This window comes from Ochotona curzoniae, unplaced genomic scaffold (genome assembly GCF_017591425.1).
Source record: "Ochotona curzoniae isolate NIBS_2020 unplaced genomic scaffold, NIBS_Ocur_1.0 contig_2688, whole genome shotgun sequence".
NCBI lineage: Eukaryota > Metazoa > Chordata > Mammalia > Lagomorpha > Ochotonidae > Ochotona > Ochotona curzoniae.
In genome coordinates, this window is record NW_024465553.1 from 18,355,296 (window position 1) to 18,376,808 (window position 21,513).

General features: G+C 49.6%; 1 protein-coding gene across 3 annotated transcripts in view; it reads left to right on the top strand.

Annotated features, from left to right (window-relative positions):
* The window catches only part of ZFYVE1 (zinc finger FYVE-type containing 1), a 47,619-nt gene that overhangs the window by 23,271 nt on the left and 2,835 nt on the right, over positions 1 to 21,513 (top strand). For 2 of the 3 annotated variants that reach the window (XM_040975340.1, XM_040975341.1), the window contains exons 3-11: positions 1,632 to 2,136; positions 5,764 to 5,978; positions 15,386 to 15,492; positions 17,080 to 17,188; positions 17,627 to 17,724; positions 17,816 to 17,933; positions 19,494 to 19,664; positions 20,353 to 20,533; positions 21,360 to 21,473. In XM_040975340.1, coding sequence (XP_040831274.1) covers positions 1,632 to 2,136; positions 5,764 to 5,978; positions 15,386 to 15,492; positions 17,080 to 17,188; positions 17,627 to 17,724; positions 17,816 to 17,933; positions 19,494 to 19,664; positions 20,353 to 20,533; positions 21,360 to 21,473 — 1,618 coding nt within the window. Of the gene's footprint in view, positions 1 to 1,631; positions 2,137 to 5,763; positions 5,979 to 13,873; positions 13,915 to 15,385; positions 15,493 to 17,079; positions 17,189 to 17,626; positions 17,725 to 17,815; positions 17,934 to 19,493; positions 19,665 to 20,352; positions 20,534 to 21,359; positions 21,474 to 21,513 lie in introns of those variants that run through there. The other variant, XM_040975342.1, reaches the window with a different exon arrangement.

Genomic DNA, 21,513 nt, shown 5'->3' on the forward strand with positions numbered 1-21,513 from the left:
AAACTTTACTAGTCACCATCCAATTCTAGGACATTCTCATCACCCAAAATAGTACCAGCTAGCAGCCTCACCCTGTCCCTTTTCCCCCATGCCCCTGTCCACCAGTAATCTACTGTTTTTGTGGATTTACTCCCTGCGTATTTACTATAAATGCAGTCGTACAATGTGAGATCTTTATTTTCTTCCTCTGTATTCAAGGGTCATCCATATGGTACTGTGTATCAGTGCCTCAGCCTTTTATTATTATTATTATTATTTAAATACTTTTAAATTTTTATTGGAAAGTCAGATATAAGAGAAGAGGAGAGACAAGAGAGAAAGATCTTCTGTCCACTGACTCACACCCCAGTTGGCTGCGATGACGGCTGAAACTGAGCTGATCCAAAGCCAAAGCCAGGAGCTTCTTCTGAGCCTCCCCTGTAGGTGCAGGTCCCAAAGCTTTGAACCATCCTCAACTGCTATTATTTTCATAGGGAAGGTGGATTAGCTGGGATAAGAACTGGCACCCATAAGGGCTCCCGATACATGCAAGGTACAGACTTCAGCCGCCAGGCTATTGCGCCGAGCCTGAGCTTCTTCCAGATCTCCCATGTGGGTACAGGCCCAGGCTTTGGGCCATCCACTACTGCTGTCCCAGGCCATTAGCAGGCAGCTGGATTGGAAGTGGAGTGGCTGGGACACAAACTAGAACCCATATTGGTTGTCTGTGCTTGGAGGTTGAGGATTGGCCCATCAAGGCATGGCGCCTACCCTGAGAAGTGCAATTATATTTTACATTCTTTTCTTACTCTTTGAATCAATATTTAGGAACTAAAATAAGTCACACGTAAGACAAATCTGACTTGATATTAAATTTTCTTAATGAAAAATGAATTGAGAGGCTGACATAGTGGCACAGTGAGTAAAGCTGCCAGTTTTCACCTTGGTTTCCCATATCAGAGTGGTGACTTGAGTCTGGCTGCTAGGCTTGCACTGTAGCTTCCTGCTGTGCCTGGGAGTGCAGTGGAAGATTGGAGACCTGGTTGATATTCCTGACTGCTTACTTTGACCTGGAGCAGCCCTGGATGTGGCTTTTTGGGGAATGAACCAGCTGATAGGTCTTTCCTTTTCTTTTATAAATGATTATTGAAAATCAAAATAGCTTAGGGGAGAAATAGAGAAAGAGATCGTGCATCTGCCAGCTCATTCCCCAAAGGACTGGAATAGCCAGGGTGGCCCAGAGTGAAGTCAGGAGCCAGAAGTTTCCTCCTGGTTTCCCTTGTGGGTGCAGGGACCCAACACTTGTTGTACCAGCATCGCTGTGGCCCCAAGTTTTACTTTAGATCAACTATTTATTTTGTTTATTGTGCTTATCTCAGGAACCATTGCCTAATCCAGGATAGTAGAGATGATTAAGTCCTGTGTTCTTTTTTTTTTCCCCCTGAGAGCTGCATTGTTCTAGCCCTTTCATGACAATTGAATTGTTACACTGACCCAGATTTTGGAAATTCCTGGCTGAGGGTATAGGTAGGGTGGGTCCTCAGCTTTGGGTCTTGGCACCTTGTCCTGTCAGGTCCTTGACCTTGGAACACATTTGTAGCTGGTTTGTGGTTTCTGTATTATAATGTTTTTTAAATTCCCTTGTTTTGAAGGTAACGAACGAAGAGGACTTTATTAGGAAATTGGACTGTAAACCTGATCAGAATCTAAAGGTGGTTTCCATTTTTGGAAATACTGGCGATGGGAAGTCTCATACCCTCAACTACACCTTTTTTTATGGCCGTGAAGTCTTCAAAACCTCCCCTGCCCAGGAGTCCTGCACCGTGGGAGTGTGGGCAGCCTATGACCCTGTCCACAAGGTGGCAGTGATAGACACAGAGGGGCTCTTAGGGGCAACTGTGAACCTCAGCCAGAGAACGCGACTGCTGCTTAAGGTGCTGGCCATCTCAGACCTTGTCATCTATCGAACTCACGCCGATCGGCTGCACAATGACCTCTTTAAGTTCCTTGGGGACGCCTCTGAAGCTTACCTGAAGCACTTTACCAAGGAGCTCAAGGCCACCACTGCCCGCTGTGGCCTGGATGTCCCCTTGTCTACCTTGGGCCCTGCCGTTATCATTTTCCATGAGACCGTGCACACTCAGCTCCTGGGCTCAGGTGAGTAGATGGGCACTGTGTCAGGTTGAGTGGGAGTACAAGGAGGCAACCCTCAGGCTGACACTAGCAACTCGGGGGTGATGAATTACCCAGCAGAATTTGGCCAGGCAAGATGGGAGGAAGTGTCTGAGGAAGACAGAGTGCTCAACTGTCAGAATCCGCTGATAGGCCAAGTGGGGTCACGATTGAGAAGGACTGATTGGCCAGGGGGAGCTGAAGGAGTCCTGTTTCTCAGGCAGTTTGGGTAAGGGAGGACGAAAGCTGGAGCAGAGAGAAATGCAAGCCACAGGACAAGAAACCAAGAGCGTGAGTAAGTTGAGGTCTGAAGGGATGCCGGACAGTGCGAAGATAGCTGGAAGCTGATGTGGAGTTTTAAGGATTTAGGAAAAAGTAGTGTGTGCAATAGTGCAGAATTCCGATGGGAATGATTCTTTTTGAGAGAGAACAATACAGATACGAGAAAGAGAGGGCAGAAAGGATTGGAATGTGTGATGATCAGGTGGGAGGCCAGCAGGAGGGAAAGTGCTTATAGACATAGTGACAGGTAAGTAGCTTGAGGTGAGCATGTTTTATGTGTACGTGTGTGTGCAACCTCTGATTGCTTCTGTGGAGAAATAGGAAGCAAGGTCCTCGCCCTAGCGGGAGGATGGGGTAGGTATCCTCAGTGATGCAGTGGGAAGAGTGGTGGTAGTGGCCTCTCCAGCTCGTCTATACCTGTTCATTCAGTCAGCAGAGTTAGTGAGTACACATCCTGCGCTGAGTCTGCAACGCAGAGCTAGAGTAGCTCCCTTGAGTAGCTCGCAGTGTGTTTGGAGAAACCGCAGTGTTGGCTTCTGTAGTAGCTGGGGGTACCAGAGATGTGGGAGTGCTGAGGAAGGACTGATAGGAAAGAGCAAGTAGGTATTAAGTACTAGGGACTTGGATCAGAAGAGCACACGGCTGCTGGCTTCGGGAGGCAAGTTCAGGATGCAGCAGGTAGTTCTACAACGCTTTTCCAGAGGGAGGTTTTCCAAAGCTTAAGGTGTGGGTTAAGCTGTGTCATACCACTGTCCGTTCATAACGGATCAGAGTTGAGCTTCAACCCATGGTGTCTTCATTCTAATTCTTGCCTGTGTCTCTAACTTTTTTAGTCAACCCTTGGGTTGATCACGGGTGTGTGTGTGTGTGTGTGTGTGTGTGTGTGTGTGTGTGTTTCCCCATATCCCTGTGCACATTAGTGTATGCTCTTCCACTCCCCTTTCCAGCCTTTTCTCTCTCCTCCCCCTTGTATGTGCTGCTGTGTTTGATATTTCTTGGGTAGCCACCAAACTCTCAGATCCAGCTTGATTCTCCCTTTACCCCCTGTCTCTGCTTCAAGCTTTTCTTAACTATCCCCTGTAGCATAATCTCCCTGGACCCGAGTGGTCACGTTCTCATCCCATTACCCTGTTCTTTTGTGTCAGTGCAGCCAGCACTATCCTCAGATGAGCTTATCTGCTGGTAGCCTTTCCTATTGGGATGGAAACAGCATGGTTAGGAGTACTGCTGACTTAGTACATGAAGAGGCTTTGGTAGCTGGTGCGGAATCATAGCTTGAATGGTAGGGAAGGGTGGAGGCACTAAGGAGTCATGCATGGGTGGCCTTGGTGCCGTTCTCAGGTATACTGTACACAAGAGACCCTGAAGGATCTTAGAGAATGACAAAATCAAAGCTCTGTTTCCAGTAGGTTCCTTGGCTCTATCTGGAGGCAGAAGGAGCAGTCTGATTGTGACAGTGCTGGGTGAGAAGTGATGGGGATTGAGCCATAGCGGTGGCTTTGGGTTGACAGTGAACAGACTGGACCATAAAGGAGATGAACTGGGAAGGACCTTGATTCAGGGGTTCCTGACCCCAGAAAGGTGAGAAATCAAGATTTTCCACAGTAGAGAAGACTTGCCAGCAAGTGACTTCTAAGGTAGAGGGGCCGGTGACCTAGCCTGACCTGAGGATGCTCCCGTGGGCAGTGCTTTTGGGCATGGAACTGTGGTCTTTGGGGAAGGGGAGGTTTGAAAACTAGCTGCGAGGTGCACTATGCTAGGTGTTTTCTCAATCAGTGTTAACTTCATTAGGCACTCTAGTCATTGGCAAACCCATTTGACAGGTGACGAAGCTGCTGCAGCTAGATAAGCCTGAAGTTCTAGCTCGTAAATTGTCACATTGGGATTTCCAGCAAGATGCTCTGAGTCCTAAGGGCAGGCTCTGGGTTGCTGTGCTGGTGCTTAAGGCCTGCAGTTGGAGACACGGCAGGTGGTGGGGTGTGCCGGGTAGGACAAGTAAAGGAACTGTGGGCAAGTGGTATTTAGATTTGACTCTGCCGTAGACTTTCCGATTTCCAGTTTGTGTTTATTGCTCTACAGAACATTCCTGGATGGCAGATTAGTAGGTAAGTGAACTGGTTCTGCTTTACACATGAGCAGAAACAAGTCTTTTGGGAGCAAACATTGCTGTGTTTCCACCTCGCTATTGAACCATCACCACTGCCTCCCAGTACCTGAGGAGGTGGGAATCCAAACCCGTTGCTTGGGTATGGGACATGGGTACTTTATGTGCTGGGCCAAGCAGGCAGCCCAAAATGTAGGACTTTTAAATGTTCATTATTAGGTAATTAGTTACATATAAAAAGGTAAGAGAAAATTATGCATTATGGAGTGAACAACTTTTGAGAACAAAGTCTTTCTGGGCCTGGCACGGTAGCCTAGTGGTTAAGCTCCTTGCCTTGCATGTGCCGGGGGTCCCTGTGGGCACCAGTTCGTGTCCCGGCAACCCAGCTTCCCATTCAGGTCTTGCTTGTGGCCTGGGAAAGCAGTAGAAGACAGGCAAAAGCCTTGGGGCCCTGCACCTGTGTGGGAGACCTGGAGGAGGCTCCGGGCTCCTGGCTTCAGGCTCCTGGCTTTGGATTGGCACAACTCTGCTTGGGGAGTGAACCGACAGATGGAAGAACTTTTTCTCTGTTTCTCCTCTCTGTATATCTGACTCTCTAATAAAAAGAAGTAAATCTTTAAAAAAGAAAAGGAAAAGAGTTTTCCTGGGCTGTTTGGCCTTGAGGCTAAGCCAGTGGTCGGGATGTCCACATCCCTTGGTGGAGGACTGAGGTTTGCGTCCCTGTTCCGTTCGCAGTTCCAGTTTCCTGTTCATACAGACCCTGGGAAGCAGCAGGTGGTATAGCTGAGTCCCTGAGCTCATATTGGAAACACAGATGAAGTTTCAGCTCCTGGCTTTGGCCTGGCCTAACCTAAGCAATTGCAGAGTTTTGCAGAGTGCAAGTCAGGGAATGGGAGCTCTGTGTGTCCCTCTGCCTCTTTAATAAATACAATCCAGGCACTCATTTTTGAAATACACCTTTGACCTCTGCCAGGTGTGTAATCTGCTGAGTTTCCATAGCCTGAACATATCTCTGTGCTCCGCACTAGACAGAAGGCCTGAGCCTTCTCCCGGGAGAAGCCATCCTTGTACTGCCCAACAGGGATGGGTGGGAGCGTTAGCTCTGCCCGTGTGAGGGCAGTGCCCGTGTGGAGTCACAGCAGGCCTGACTGCACCCTAGGGGATCTGCCCCTCGTGGGTTACTCCCCGACCCTCTCTGTTCACTGCCCTCCTTTCTGCCCATGCAGACCACCCCTCGGAGGTGCCAGAGAAGCTCATCCAGGACCGCTTCCGGAAGCTGGGCCGCTTCCCAGAAGCCTTCAGCTCCATTCACTACAAGGGGACGAGGACTTACAATCCTCCCACCGACTTCTCAGGCCTGCGGCGTGCTTTGGAACAGCAGTTGGAGAACAATACCACTCGCTCTCCCCGGCACCCGGGGGTCATCTTCAAAGCATTGAAGGTCAGTTGGCTCCAACTGTGAGTGCTTCTCAAACGGGTGCCTCTCTGTGTGTGTGTGTGTGTGTGTGTGTGTGTGTGTGTGTGTGAGAGAGAGAGAGAGAGAGAGAGAGAGAGAGAGAGAGAGAGAGAGAGAATGGGGGCAGGCAACACTCTGGCTTTGTTGGTGCTGATGCTGCATAGCCTGGTCTGAAAGGATAGCTCAGAGGAGGCATCTAGGCATACACGGAGACGTACTGGAAGGTCACATACAAGGTAGTCTTAGGTTATTGTAAAAATGGGAGCGGACCTCATCGTGGTAACAACTGGGCTGGTGGGGAATAGGAAAAAGCCTTCGGTTCCGGGTGACGTAGTCCTGTCCTAGAGAGCTGATTGAAGCTCAGGCTCCCCTAGCTGGAAAACCTTTATGCTTTGCATTCTGCCAACTCTCTGGTTAAATTTATTGATTCAAGAAGAACTTTTTTTTTATATCAATACATGGAAAATTTGGCTGGCAGGTAGGAAATGACCAAGACACAATAAAAACAGATGCCTGGCAGCAGTCCTTACTGCTTACTCCACAACCAAATGTAGAGCGTTCTGCATGGCTGGGGCACTGCTTCCTTCCCCAGCTGCCCGAGTTAAGAACTCTGGTCATCTTCATCTTGCAAGCAAGGAAACTGAGGCACAGAGAGATGCAGGAAGTGGTTACCCACCATTGCTAAGTGGCAGTGGGCCAAACTTCCAACCCGTCTACCTAAACTCCTTGGCCAGCTGGGGCCCTGGCTTCTCAACAAATAAAATCCACAGTTTTTCTTAGCTGGAGACTGTGGCTCATGAGCCTGGGCCCTGGCTTTTCTCTATGGGAAAGGGAGATCAGCAGCTGTTTGGGAAAAGATGAAGGCCCGAGACTCAGTCCTTCCCAGCTTCTGTTGCTGTGAGCAGGAAGTAGGGAGTGACTTCTCTGAGGCACTCGGTGGATCAACCTCACGTCTTGGGCACCTGCCAATGGTCAGGTGGTGTGTTGGTAGGGACGAAAAGCACTCCTTCCTGGCCCAAACCCTTTCAGATGGGCTCAGCTGCAGCCATTGAGGCATTGGGGAGTGAACCAGCAGATGAAAGATCTTTGTCTCTCTTCTCTGTAAATCTAATCTACCTTTCCAATAAAAATAAATAAATCTTTACAAAACAAACAAACAAAAAACAGAAGACTTGAACACATCATCTTCCTTGCCTGTCCCAGCAGTGGATCAGTGCTGCAGTTAAGTCACTAGACTCATTTCCCCCTGTTACACACCGTGGTGGGTGACGCCAGCTTCTTTGTAACCCGGCGATCCTGCTGCCTGCTGAGTAGCCCAGGTGAGACCCTCAGGATTGGCTCTGCTCTGTTTTTATCCTATGGCATCTTTGTTCTCACTAATATGTACAGTGGCTGTGCTATTGACAGGCCCTGCATCATTATTCCATGCCCAGAGGTGAGAAGTTACAGAGGCAGTGTGCATAACAGAATAGTGCACCTGAAAATTATGACGTATGGTATTACCAATGACGGAAAATTGTATGTTAGAATTGATTATTTAGTTCTGTCACATATGCATTCCTCATAGGATCCTGTGTGCCTAGTAAAACTGGAATTTTTATTAAAGATTATTAATTTTTATTGGAAAGGCCTATTTATAGAGAGAAGCAGAGACAGAGAGAAAGATGGTTTATTTATTGGTTCACTCCCCAGGTGGCCACAATGGCCGGAGCCAAGCTGATCTGAAACCAGGAGCTTCTTCCGGGTCTGGTCTCTCAAATGGGTGCAGGGTCCACTGCTTTCCCAGCTAAAAATGAGGAACTGGGTGGGAAATGGAGCAGCCAGGACAGGAACGCGTGCTCATATGGGATTTTGGCACTTAGAAGCAGCGGATTACACAATTGAGCCATCATGCCAGGTTCTGGAAATTTTGTAACAGAAAATTTAAAGATTTTTGTTGTTGTTGTTGTTGCTTTAAAGACTTATTTATTTGAAAGACAGAGTTACACACACTCATGGAGATACACATAGATCTATCCACTGATTCATTCCCCTAGTGGCTGCAACTCCATCTAGGTTGTCTGTGTTAGTGCAGGCTTCCAGGCACTTGGGCCAGGCTTCCACTGCTTTTCCAGAATCAGCATGGAACTGGATCTCAAGTGTAGCAGCTGGGGCTTGAACTGTTGCTTAGATGGGTTGCCAGTATGAGTGGTGGCTTAACTCACTGTGCCACAAGGCTGGCCCCCTGCCACAGAAATTTAAATTTGAAAATGTCATCATGGACATCAGAAATTTTGTGCAATTGGTTCATGATCAATTTAAGTTGCATTCTAATATGTTCGTAACCTATGGTATACAGTGCCTAGAAGGAATATGTGCCAAGCACAGAGAATGTCAGCACCCGGATGTGTGCCAGTGCCCGTGGGCTCACTGATGATCTCACCCATGTACAGTGCCCTGTACAGCATGTGTCCTGCGTGTTGTGACAGACACCTAGCTTCCATGTGACACTGTGTCATACAGGATGAACATTCCAGAAATGCCTTACATTCTGAGACCTTTGGAGTGTTGCTGTGACATCCTAGGTGAAAATGGCTGCACCACAGTGAAGGCACAGGTGTACGCAGATCCTGTGACAGTTACCTTCAGGCTGTGTATGTGGAGGAATGTCTGAGTCATAAATGAATTTTTCTTTAAACATGGGTCTCATCCCCAAGTTTCTCATTGGGTGTATACAAATATTCCAATATCTGAAAAAAACCTGAAATGTTACTTGTACCACACACGTTGCAGAGGGTGTGTTGTTTACACACGTATTGTATTTCACTGTCTACAAGTTTCATCAAAAGAAGAGTTGTTGGGGCCTGGCGGCATGGCCTAGCGGCTAAAGTCCTCGCTTTGAATGCGCCGGGATCCCATATGGGCACTGGTTCTACTCCCGGCAGCTCACTTCCCATCCAGCTCCCTGCTTGTGGCCTGGGAAGGCAGTGAAGGACGGCCAAAGCTTTGGGACCCTGCACCCATGTGGGAGACCCGGAAGAAGTTCCTGGCTCCTGGCTTGGGATCGGCGGAGCACTGGCCGTGGGCTCATTTGGGGGATGATTCATCAGACGGAAGATCTTCCTCTCTGTCTCTCTTTTCTGTACATCTGACTTTGTAATAAAAAATAAATCTTTAAAAAAAAAAAAAAGAAGAAGAGTTGTTGGACAACATCACAACTAAAATCATATAAATTCTTTTTCTAGATTTGGAATGTTCTTGAAATGCAAGATTAAGGATAAAGCATAGGACCAAAAACTTTTAATGTGTGTCTTAGGCAGAGTTACAGAGATACACATAGAAGGAAGCATGATCTTCCATCTGCTGGTTTATTTCCCAAATGGCTGCAACAGCTGGGACAGGACCAGGCCGAACCAGGAGCCTAGAACTCCACGGGGATGACAGTGGCCTGAGTTCTTGGCTCAGCTTCCACTGTGTCCCCATGCACAGTAGCAGGCAGGAGGCTGGGGAGTGTAATGAGAAGTTGAGGCTTCAGCTGGCAGCAGGTGGGAATCTGGCGTCCCAGGCGAGAGCATAACTCATTAGCTGATAACTCTGGCTCCTAATATGTGTACATTAAAATCAACAGCGAACATCTTTCCCATTCCTATAATTTTGTATAGTTGGATATGTAATTCTATTGCAGTATTTTTGATAGTTCTTATTTGTAACATGCAAGGATTTTTTTAAAAAAATATTTATTTTTATTATTTTTTTTTGGAAAGGCGGATATACAGAGAGGAGAGACAGAGAGGAAGATCTTCCATCCGATGATTCACTCCCCAAGTGAGCGCAACGGGCCGATACTATGCCGATCCGAAGCCAGGAGCCTCTTCCGGGTCTCCCACGCGGGTGCAGGGTCCCAAAGCTTTGGGCCGTCCTCGACTGCTTTCCCAGGCCACAGGCAGGGAGCTGGAAGGGAAGCGGGGCTGCCGGGATTAGAACCGGCGCCCATATGGGCATGCAAGACGAGGACCTTAACCACTTGCGCCACCGCACCGGGCCCAGGATTTTTTTTTTTAAGATTTTTACTTTTATTGTAAAATCAGATATACAGAGAGGAGGAAGAAAGAGAGAGGAAAATCTTCTGTCCATTGATTCATTCCCCAAGCGGCTGCGCCGATCCGAAGCCAGGAGCCCAGAGCCTCTTTTGTTTTTGTTTTGTTTTTGTTTTTTGTGCAGGATCCCAAGGCCTTGGGCCATCTTCCACTGCTTTCCCAGGCCAGAAGCAGGGAGCTGGATGGGAAAGCATGGCTGCCTGGATTAGAGCCAGTGCCCATATGTAATCCCGGTGTGTGCAGGGCAAGGACTTTAGCTGCTAGGCTACCATGTTGGGCCCGCAATTAAAACAGTGCTTTCTGTGTTGCATATTACAGTTACATGTTCAAGTCTATTCAAGGGTTGGTGCGAAAGCAAGTGTTTCTGCCCATTTCTGAGCGATATATTATTACAGTGCTTCTCTGGGCTAGCCTTTATGGAATGCCTCCTGTTATTAGCCAGGTACTGCTGTCTACACGGTGGGGCTTTTCTTGATCCTTTTAGTGTTCAAAGCAAGAACATTGAGGCACAGCAAGCTTCGTTAATCAGTTTGGATGATTCATCGAGGACTTAAGAGCAAAGGAGAGAGAGTCTGGCTGTGCTGTGGTGCTTGTCAGAACTTACTGCACTTCTAAGAAGGTCAGAAAATGTGACCCTTTCGAAAGATATTTGTCTCTATAGTGAAATAGCTGACAGCGGCTAGCTTTATAAATGGAGATCTTATTTAGCTCCACATTGTGGGTGTCCACGAAGACCTTAGACCAGGTAGACAAGACACGTTTGGTTTGGGCTCTGGGGCAGGCAGCAGCTGGTGTTGTCATGGTGGGAGGAACTGTGGACGCATCTGAATGAGGAAGCCGATGGGCAGGCTTGCTGCTTCAGGAGCAGCTGTGTTTCAAGAACGGGAGGTTACACAACCAACACTTTAGCCATTTTTAAAGGCGGGACTCCAGTGTCCCATGAACCTCACCCCAGTCTGGCCACTGCCTTAGGGCCTACTGCCACGTACCACTCCCATTTTGGACACCAAGGCTTTTCGTTTGTTATTTAAAATTGATTTGAAAGGCAAATTAGAATAATGGATGTATAAATAGGAATATTTTCATTTACTGTTTCATTCCCCAAATGCTTGCAATAGGTGTGGTTGGGCTAGGTCAAAGCCAGGAGCCCGGGGCTCACTTTCTTGGGCCCCCACATTCTGCATTTATTTTATTGCATTGGCAGGTCATATTTATTTAGGCAAGGAGAGACAGAAAGATGTTCCATCCACTGCTTCGCTCCCAAAATGGCTGCAACAGCTGGAGCTGAGCTGATCTGCAGCCAGGAGCCAGGAGCCAGAGGCTTCTTCCTAGTCTTCCATGCTGGTGCTGGCTTTGGGCTGTCCTCCACTGCTTTCCTGGGCCACAAGCAGGGAGCTGGATGCTAAGTGGAGCAGCTGGATGTGAACTGGCACCCAAATGGGATCCCGGTGCTTGGGCCATTTAGGGAGTGAACCAACTGATAGAAAGTCTTTTTGTGTCTCTCAATCTCTCTCTAGCTCTACCTTTTAAATTAAAAACAATTCTTCAAATAGTCATTTGAAAATTATAAAACATGTACTGGTGATAAGCAATTGAAATTGCACGATAAGCTGTGAGGTAGTTAAGGCCCCTTGTTTCCTCAGCCCTCACTTTTTATTCTGCAGAGAAGCATTCTTTTTTTATCCTTTTTAAATATATACTTATTTTTAATGGAAAGTCGGGTATACAGAGAGGAGGAAAGACAGTGAGGAAGATCTTCCATCTGATGGTTCACTCCCTAAGTGACCACAATGGCCAGTGCTGCGCCAGCCTGAAGCATGGAGTCTGTTCCTGGTCTCCCACAAGGGTGCAGGGTCCCAAGGCTTTGGGCCGCCCTTGACTGCTTTCTTAGGCCACAAGCAGGGAGCTGGATGGGAAGCAGGGCCTCTGGGATTAGAATCTACACCCATATGGAATCCTGGCGTATTAAAGGTGAGGACTTTTGGTACTGAGATACTGCTGTTGGCCCGAGAAGCATTCTTAGTAGCTTATTGGATATCGTTTCAGAAATTTTCTAGTGCTGTGTGTAAATGCATCTGTATTTTATATATATGTAATTTTTGCATGAGCAAGATCAATCCCATTCATATCATTCTACAGCTTGTTTTTTTTTTTTTCACTTATTTTAAAAGACACCTTAGTTTTCTTTTTACTTCTTCACTTAGTTTTTTTCAATTTTTATTTTAAATTTTGAATTTTATTGTACAATTCTGTGGAGTCTGGGATTTCCCTCCCACCCTGAATTCCATCCCCTGACTGATTTTCCCTATATGGTTTTAGTAGTATAGTCCTTCACAAGACAGCTATGTGTCTTGGCTATCTTTTGCTGTTATGTTATACATGTCTGTTGTTTTAATATATTTATGTGTGCATATGGATGTGCATACATATGTACTTATTTTTATTTTTTTAAAAGGTGGACAGAGACTGATAAAATCTTGCACGTTGATAATTTCTCCCAGTGCCTACGACACGCAGGGCAGTCGTGGAGCTGCCAGCACTGCCCCTTAAGGGGTGCATTAGCCGGAAATGCAGTCAGAAGCGGAGCTATCTGTGACTCAGCCCAGGCACTTGGGACATCCCAAGTGGCAGTGTAAGCTCTGTGCCAAATGCCCACCCCATTAGCGTGGTTTTAAAACATTAAATGCTGTATCTTATTTATGAGGTTCCACCTGGCTGATGTAGTCCTGCTGCGTTGCGGGCGTCCAAACATTACTCTGTATGTTTCATTATTGAACAGGAAGTGTAGTTTGAAATGTAATTGAGGATTGAGGAGGAAGAGAGCAGAGAGGGAGCGAGATGAGAAATCTGTAGCCTCTTTCTGCCCCAGGGGCTTGGCCATGATGCTTTGGAATGGTTCTCCCAGTCAGCCTGCTTCCTGCGGTCTACACTGTAGTCCAGACCTAGTCTCTCTGCTAGCTTGTTTATTTCCCACCATTCACTGCTTTCCACAGGATCCTTAGCCCAAATACCTACCCAGCAATGTCTCCCTGAGCAGGCAAACCTGTTTAAATGGACAGAGATACAGGGATAACAAGGGAATAGGGGCTTTCCCACTGGGCAATGGGGGAATTTCAATCTTGTGCTGATTATGGTTATGTGTGTTTGCACTTCTGAATAATTAGGGAGCCATTTTAATTGGAAAGGGAGATTTACATAGAGGAAAGACAAAGAGAAAGATTTTGCATCCACTGGCTTAGTCCCTAAGTTACCACAATGGCCAGAGCTAAGCCGATCCAAAGCCAGGAGCTAGGAGCTCCCTCCGGGTCTCCCACACAGGTTCAGGGTCCCAAGGCTTTGGGCTGTCCTCGACTGCTTTCCCAGGCCACAAGCAGGGAGCTGGTTGGGGAGTGGAGCTGCTGGGAATTAGAACTGGCACCCATATGGGATCCCGATGTATTCAGGGTGAAGACTTTAGCAACTAGGCTTCCGCACTGGGCCCTAGTGAACCATTCTCAAGCTGAACTTGCAGGGGGTTTGTGTCGTATATTCTTTAGATTTGGTTTGGAGGTGTAGAAACTCACTCGCTGTTATAGCACATTGGGAAGGCTGGGTAGCATCATTGATTATCCAAGAGTATTTTGAGTCAGGAGTTGCCTGCAGGCCCTGGTGTCTGGGGCTCACCTTGCAGGTACAATAGAAGATGGCCACCCTGTTGCCAAGGCAGCTGAGGTTCTATATCATTTGGTCTCCCAGCAACCTTTTCCAGAAGCTTCCCTAGCACTCTGAGCAGAGGCCCTTTGTGACCTTGCCCTTCCTACTCTGGGACCTTGGGAGGAAGTGAGCCCAAGAAACCGTGGAATGATGTGAGGTGTGGAAAATTGGAACTGGCAAAGGCTGGACCAGGTGGAGGCTGTGTCTGCAATGGAAGGGGAGCAGCAGGTTCTGGGAGAAGGAGGACAGTGTGTCCTTCCCGTGGGCCTCGGGCATTTCAGCATTGGTCTCTCAGAGAGCCCCTGATGTGCTCCCCTAGGTGCCGAAGCTTCTCCAGGTCTGATTCGTTACTGCCACCAGGAGAGTGTTCTCTCTTAGTTGGCATGGAGTGTTTTTTTTTTTTTTTTGGCTTGAAAAGTCAGATATACAGAGAGGAGGAGAGACAGAGAGGAAGATCTTCCATCTGATGATTCACTCCCCAATGGCCTGTGTTGTGCTGATCTGAAGCAGGAGCGAGGAACTCTTCTGGGTCTGCTACATGCGTGCAGGGTCTCAAGGCTTTGAGCCATCCTCGACTGCTTTCCCAGGCCACAAGCAGGGGACTAGATGGGAAGTGGGGCTGCCAGGATTAGAACCAGTGCCCGTATGGGATCCCGGCACATTCAAGGTGAGGACTTTAGCTACTAGGCCACAGTGCCTGTCACTAAATGATTTTTTTTAAAGGAAGTAACGTCTCACCCTCTAGTTCAAGGCTGCTCTCCCTTCTCTGCCCATGAATAATTGGGGTCTGGCCACCCGAGATAGAGTGGTCCCATCGCCTTGGTGCAAGCAGCAGTGACTGGTTTCTTGTTTCTCTCTGACCTGAGGAATGCCAGCCCTGCGGGGTAGTTTGTGCTCTCAGCCCGACAGAGTGGCCGTGCAGATGCTGTATCTTACTGGGCCCTGATCTTCGCCCTTTGCTGGTTCCAAGCATAGCGTCGTTGATAGTTCTGCCTTGTTTTTTGGCTGTGGACATTTTTTCCTGTGTTGAGACAGTCCTCTGGCTTAGTAAACTCAGTGCCTGGGGTGAGGACTGGGGCGGAATCCTGGAAATGCCAAGCTTTCCCCTGGGCGCTCCCCTTAGCAAGGGAGTGCGTCTCCACTCCTTGCGCCCAAGTGACCAGAGAGGAGGTGCGCGGCTGATCTGTCAGTCTTTTTTTAGGTTTTGTTTATTCATCTGAAAAGCAGAGTTAGAGGGAGAAAGAAGCCCGATCTTGCATTCGTTCATTCACTTCCCAAACAGCTGTAACGGTTGGGGCTGGGCTGGGGCAGACAGGAGCTTTTAACGCCTGTGCCACAGTTGTGGCCCCCGAGCTGTGGCACGGGTTGATGACTTCTAGGGTGGCGAGGAGTGAGTGCTTGGCTCACTCTTGATCTATTGGGAAATGGGCCGATTCTTTCTGAGATTTCCTGTGGTTTGGACCAAGTTTAGTATTGAAGGTCAAGGTTGAGGGACCCCAGTTACCAGGTTCCGTCTTTACTGTGGCATTTTAGGAAAGCAGTCAGCGGTGAGGAGTTCGGAGAGGCTGCTTTGGGGCTTGCACAGCTCTGGGTCGGAGGCCTCACTGTTGCCTTCCCTCGCAGGCCCTGAGCGACCGCTTTAGCGGAGAGATCCCCGATGACCAGATGGCACACAGCTCCTTCTTTCCCGATGAGTACTTCACCTGCTCTTCCCTGTGCCTCAGCTGTGGGTGAGTGTGCGTGGCTGTGGAGGCCACGGGGGCGGGGCTGGAGGTGAGGCCGGAGGTAACACATCTGGGCTGTTCCCGTGGGAGCCAGGATGGCTGCTGGCTGCTGTTGGAGGTCACAAGGGCTTCCAGGACACGTGCCCCTGGGCTCTGACCTAGTGTAGTCTGAGCCAGACTGCCTCCTGAGCCAGGCCGCTTTTGTGCCACGAGTCCTGCCTGGGTGGCCTTCTCTGCCTCTCACTCAGGCTTTGAGTTGGATATGCTGCTCTCAGCTGCCTCCTAAGCACCACGCTGCAGGTCAGGCACAGTGGTGGACCCAGTCCCAGGGGATTTTTGCTGTGGCAAGGGCAAATGCCAAGAGCACTTATCTATCACAGGGACCTCCCAAATGACCGAGGCCACCTCCAGGCAGGTGATCTGGGGGCTGAGGCCCAGCCCTGGGTCATTTAAAAGGCTCAGCATCTGATTGTTATATGCGGGTCAATCTGAAGGTTTGGATTTGAGCTGCTGAGTCTTCTGCTTGAGCCAACAGGAGCATAGCCTGGAGGTCTTAGGAAAATACCCAGAGTTAGGGCTGAATGAGGCCTGACGCCAGCTCTGGGGGATGGCAACGCTGTGGACCCCACTGTGTGATGCACAGTGAGGCCAGTGGTGCCTCAGTTTTCCCTGTGTTAGGAAAACCAGAAGGGCATGTTGCAAGAGGCTGTTAGAGCCTCCCCTGAATGTTTCTGGTGGAGCAGGTCGGAAGTGAGGCCTGTGGCTTCTCAGGTGGTGCAGATCTTGTTGGCCAGGACTGTGCTTTGGGGATCCTGGATCAGTTTGAGTCGTTGACGATGATGGTGACTGGTCTGCTGGACCCCATGGCCTTCAAGGCCAGCAGCTGGATAGTGACTGCTGAGCCAGTGTGAAGGCGTGGCTCCTAGATTGTGTGACTTGTGCCAGGAGCTTGCAAAGGGGGACGTGATGCTAGCGAGATGTCCCCTCCTTTATGCTGGGCCTTGTGAGCCCAATGGGAGGGGTTTATGCACTATGGAATCGTCACTTTCCCGTCCTAATTGAACCTACCCAGGGTTTCCAGAACCCTCATTTTATCCCAGGGAGATCCCAAAGTCCTGGTGTCTTCCCCTGTGTTGACAGGCTGGCTGAGCTCACCGTTTTTCTTGTTCCAGCTGAGGCTTCCCAGGGTGGTACTGCCATGTCTGGGGGTGATTTTTGTTTTGCCGCTGGGCAGTCTGTCCCGTTATATTTTCCATTTTGTCCTGTGTAGAGTTTGGTGATGCCAACACGAGATGGTCAAATCTTTCGGGTGTCTGGTGGTCAAGTTGATGTCGTCTGTATCTTCCCTTCCTGCCTGGGGTCAAATAGAGATGCCTCCCATTGCTTTCCTTTGTCTTGGGTGATGTTTCTGTTGCCTCTGGGTGCCGCAGGTTCAGGCCTAGCACAGCAGCCTGGCTGACATGAGCCATGCAACCTGCCCCCACTCCCAGAGCCCTGTTAGTAACCAAGACCTGCACCCGGCCAAGAGTTGGAGCCCCCGTGGAAGCTTTGTTGGCCCTGTAAGGCCTCACCACATTTTTGGACTTCACTCAGGGTTGGATGTAAGAACAGCATGAACCATGGTAAGGAAGGAGTGCCTCACGAAGCCAAGAGCCGCTGCAGATACTCCCACCAGTATGACAACCGAGTTTACACCTGCAAGGTGAGTCTGGCAGGCCAGCTTGCTGCACGCACAGTCGTTTTGGGCAGACTGGTGGTCGTTGACCTGACTGTGTCCCACAGTGCTGGATGCTAGATTGACTTCTAGCAGTTTCTGTACTTCTGACCCCATGCTAAAGTACTCACTCTACACCCTGGGTCCCCATTCCCCCATCTACTTTTTTGAGCTCTTTTCCTTTGTATTGTATTTACCTTGTCAGGTCATGCCCATTGAGCATTCATTCTCAAGTAGAGCAGGGAGGTAGTTTGGCTGTGTTCCTTCTGGGTGGGACAGGTGTGCGAGAAAGAGGCTGGGTGTCCCAGTGCACACCCAGTTCAATCTTGAGGGGCTAACCTCAGGCCCACCTGGGGCTGAGTAGGGAGGCGAGGCGGCCATGGGTCTGGTGTGTGTAGGCTATGCTGCAGAGTGTCCACATTACAGGCCTGCTATGAGAGAGGCAAGGAAGTCAGCGTGGTGCCCAAGACGTCTGCCTCCACTGACTCACCCTGGATGGGTCTCGCCAAGTACGCCTGGTCTGGGTGAGTTGCAGCAGCCTCACCCAGGGGGCATTGAGTGTGTGTGCTTGCCATGCCCCTGGCTGCCTCACTGTGTCCATCTCCTCTTTCGTAGGTATGTGATTGAGTGTCCTAACTGTGGCGTGGTCTATCGCAGCCGGCAGTACTGGTTTGGGAACCAGGATCCTGTGGACACGGTGGTGCGGACCGAGATCGTGCACGTGTGGCCAGGAGTAAGAAGTGTGCTTCAGTTATTCACGTGGAAAAGCAGATCTTGTTTAGAATTGAGGTTAACCAGGGATTTTGGGATGTGAGTGGTTATAGGGAGGCATGAGTTGAGAGCTGTCCTTGTTTAATTACTTCTGTTCTTGCACACGTAGTAGAAGTGCAGCTTTCAAGAAAACAAAAATCTACAGTGTCTAGTCCTTTAGCGAATAGGACTTTTTCCATGCTCTCATTTAGTCTCCTGTTGAGGACATCTTCATAAATTATCATTTACATGCCATTTGTATGCTTTCTTTTCAGACACTTATATTTCATTTCATTGTATTTCCTCATTGTTTCCATTTTTGTGGTATTCCTTGGTGCCACTGTGTGTGGTCATTTGACCAGTGCTGTGTAGTTTGATGTACTGTGATGTTCTCTAATTTTGGGGCATTTATGCTGTTTGTCATGATTATATGATCAACTCATGTAGTGCTCCAGATTGCCACCCCCCCTTTTTTAAATTAAAGATTTTAGAGATACAAATGTGTTTTCAGCAGTGGTGCCATTCAGGGTGCACAAAGCACAACAGACCCACCCATTCCCCTCCTCAACAAAGAGAAGGGTGTCTCCCTGAGAGACTCATCTAGTTGGATGCTCTCCTTGCTGGCTGCCCCCCAAAACTCCTCCCATACCTAGCAGTTGCCTTGCAGGACCCTCCTGGCTCCTGCAGTCGCCCCCCAGACTCAGGATTTGGTCACTGCCTCTGTGTCCTACCCATTTTCAGGCCTTCTGTGTCTTGGTCTTGTCCTGTGAGTTTCTGCCTGGAGCCAGGCTCCCAGGTATTGCTGTCCAGGCCTTCCTTCCAAGGATTTAAAGTGGCCACTAACTGAGAGGCTGTGCTATCGGGAGCATCCTGGGTATTTCAGGGAGCCTGGGATGCCATGGTTGCCTGTGGCTGCATCCCTCCTGGCCCTTAGGGGCTGAGCACAGGCCCTTCCGTTTTTGCTGGCAGGCTCTTCCCTTCATTTAAACATGCATCGCTCAGTGCTTTGTGTCTGAAATGAATTTTAGAATATTTTTTCCCTTGTTTATTGGTGGTCCCGTATGAATTTTAGGATTGCTTTCTCTGGTTCTGTCAAGATCGTATGTGTCCCAAATTAAACTTCATGCTTTCCCAGAATGGAAGAATGAATAAGATAGGTTGTTCTCAGTTTGCTGATATTCAAATGGGAAGCTGGATGAGTCCATAGTCACTGCACTTGCACACAGAAGTTGGGTTCCAGGGGACATAAGGTACTGCAGGGACAGAGAGCCTGCAACGGGAGAGGGAGGCCTCCTGGAGGAGGTGTCAGGTCACAGGGGCAGAGGCAATGGCTGCAGGCCTGGTGTGTGGTCATGTTGCAGGGAGTGAGTCAGTGCTTTCTGGTTGGATGTAAACTTGTTTGGCTGCTGGCTGCTGGGCCCCACTCCTGCCTGCCAAGTTGTGAGGGGTGGACTGGTTCCAGGGCATGTGCAGCTCCCCGGTGCCACTCTCTGCCACCTCTAATGTCTCTACTGGGCATGATGGGCACTGTTTCTCATTTCAGACTGATGGGTTCCTCAAGGACAACAACAATGCAGCCCAGCGCCTCCTGGACGGCATGAACTTCATGGCGCAGTCCGTGTCCGAGCTGAGCCTCGGGCCCACCAAGGCTGTGACCTCCTGGCTCACCGACCAGATTGCACCTGCCTACTGGAGGCCCAACTCCCAGATCTTGGTACAGTGGGACAGTTGTCCCCTGTGTTGCATCCCTAGCACAGCCTGCACGGCCTGTGCTTTTGGCCCTGTGTGGAGCCTGTTCTGGGATGGGGCACAGGAAGTTGGCATTGATCCTGTAGTTTATTTCCCAAATACCTGTGGGGCTGTACCAGGTGAAGCCAGGAGCTCGGGATGAAATCTATGTCTCCCATGTGGGTGACAGGCTCCTTTGTCACCACTGCTTCTCAAATTCCCTATGAACAGAAAGCTGCAGTCAGGAGTGGAGCCAGGATGTAAGCCAGGGAAACTCGGATGTGGGAGGTAGCCTTACCCACTAAGCTAAGTGTCCATCCACTGGCAAGCATTTTCTTTGTGGTAGTGGGTTTGAGTGTCAGTATCTGCAAGGCCCAGTTCCTACTGCTGAGAAATCAGAAGTCCTAACTTCCAAGTCGGGGTGGGGTGAGGAGAAGGGCCATTGCAGGCTATGTGGGGTCACCCTTGGCTCAGGACAGAAGCCTCTAGTGCTGCCTTGCCTTGGCCTACCTTGGGCAGGAACCTGGCTCCCACCATGATTCCTTTCCACCAGAGCAACTCTTGGCAGTGGAGAGTATGGCTCCCTCCCTGGGTTCCCAGTGATCTCCAGAGGCTAGTGACGTTCTTAGCCAAACAGAAGCCCGTGACACCTGCCTCTTTCTTGTTTCGCGCAGAGCTGCAACAAGTGTGCAACGTCCTTTAAAGACAATGACACTAAGCACCACTGCCGGGCCTGTGGGGAGGGCTTCTGCGACAGCTGTTCCTCCAAGACGCGGCCAGTGCCCGAGCGGGGCTGGGGCCCCGCACCTGTGCGGGTGTGTGACAACTGCTACGAAGCCAGGAACGTGCAGTTAGGTAACGTGGGGCCTGGCGCCGGGTGCTAGGGAGAACGGCCCTGTTTGGCCCTGGGGGTTGGGAACTGGACTCCCATAGGACCTAACTCCAGAGCTAGCGTGGGGCCACTGTTCCCCGTGGCTACGTCAGCTGTCCTGTAAGTTGTAGCTGAGGGTCCTACAGGTGCTTTTCCTCTCTGGGAAGAAAATAGGTTGCAGTGTTTGTGAGACACGGCTTGGCCTGTTTTCTCCCTGAAAAACATGCTAGATCACGCTTACAGATCTTGTCTGGTTTACTTTTTTCTTCTAAGATTTATTTATTTTTATTACAAAGTCAGATATACAGAGCGGAGGAGAGAGAGAGAGAGAGAGGAAGATTTTCCATCCGCTGGTTCACTCAAGTGAGCGCAGTGGCTGGTGCTATGCTGATCTGAAGCCAGAAGCCAAGAACTTCCTCCAGGTCTCCCACATGGGTGCAGGGTCCCAAGTCTTTGGGCCATCCTGGACTGCTTTCCCAGGCCACAAGCAGGGAGCTGGATGGCAAGTGGAGCTGCCAGGATTAGAACTGGTGCCCAAATGGGATCCTAGTGCGCTCAAGGCGAGGACTTTAGCTGCTAGGCCACCACACGGGGCCATTTTCTTGTTTACTTGCAAGAGTTGCAAGTACAAGGTAACACATGTTATCCAATTTCATGGTCTTGGCTGGCCTGGTCTGCATGGTAGACACTTGGACTGTGCTGCTCTGGGAAAAGCACCCAGAAGTGCTCCGAGGTGGCCTCCTGAGCTTGCTGTTTGGGAAATGGGAAATGACATGGAGGCCACAGTTTGCCCTTTTTCCTTGTCCGCAGATGTTTCAGAGATGCAGGTGGACGATGAAGGCGGAACACTGATAGCCCGGAAGGTGGGTGAAGCTGTGCAGAACACCTTGGGAGCCGTGGTGACAGCCATGGACATACCACTAGGTAGGCCTGGCAGCACTGCTTGGGCTGTGCTGTGTGGGAG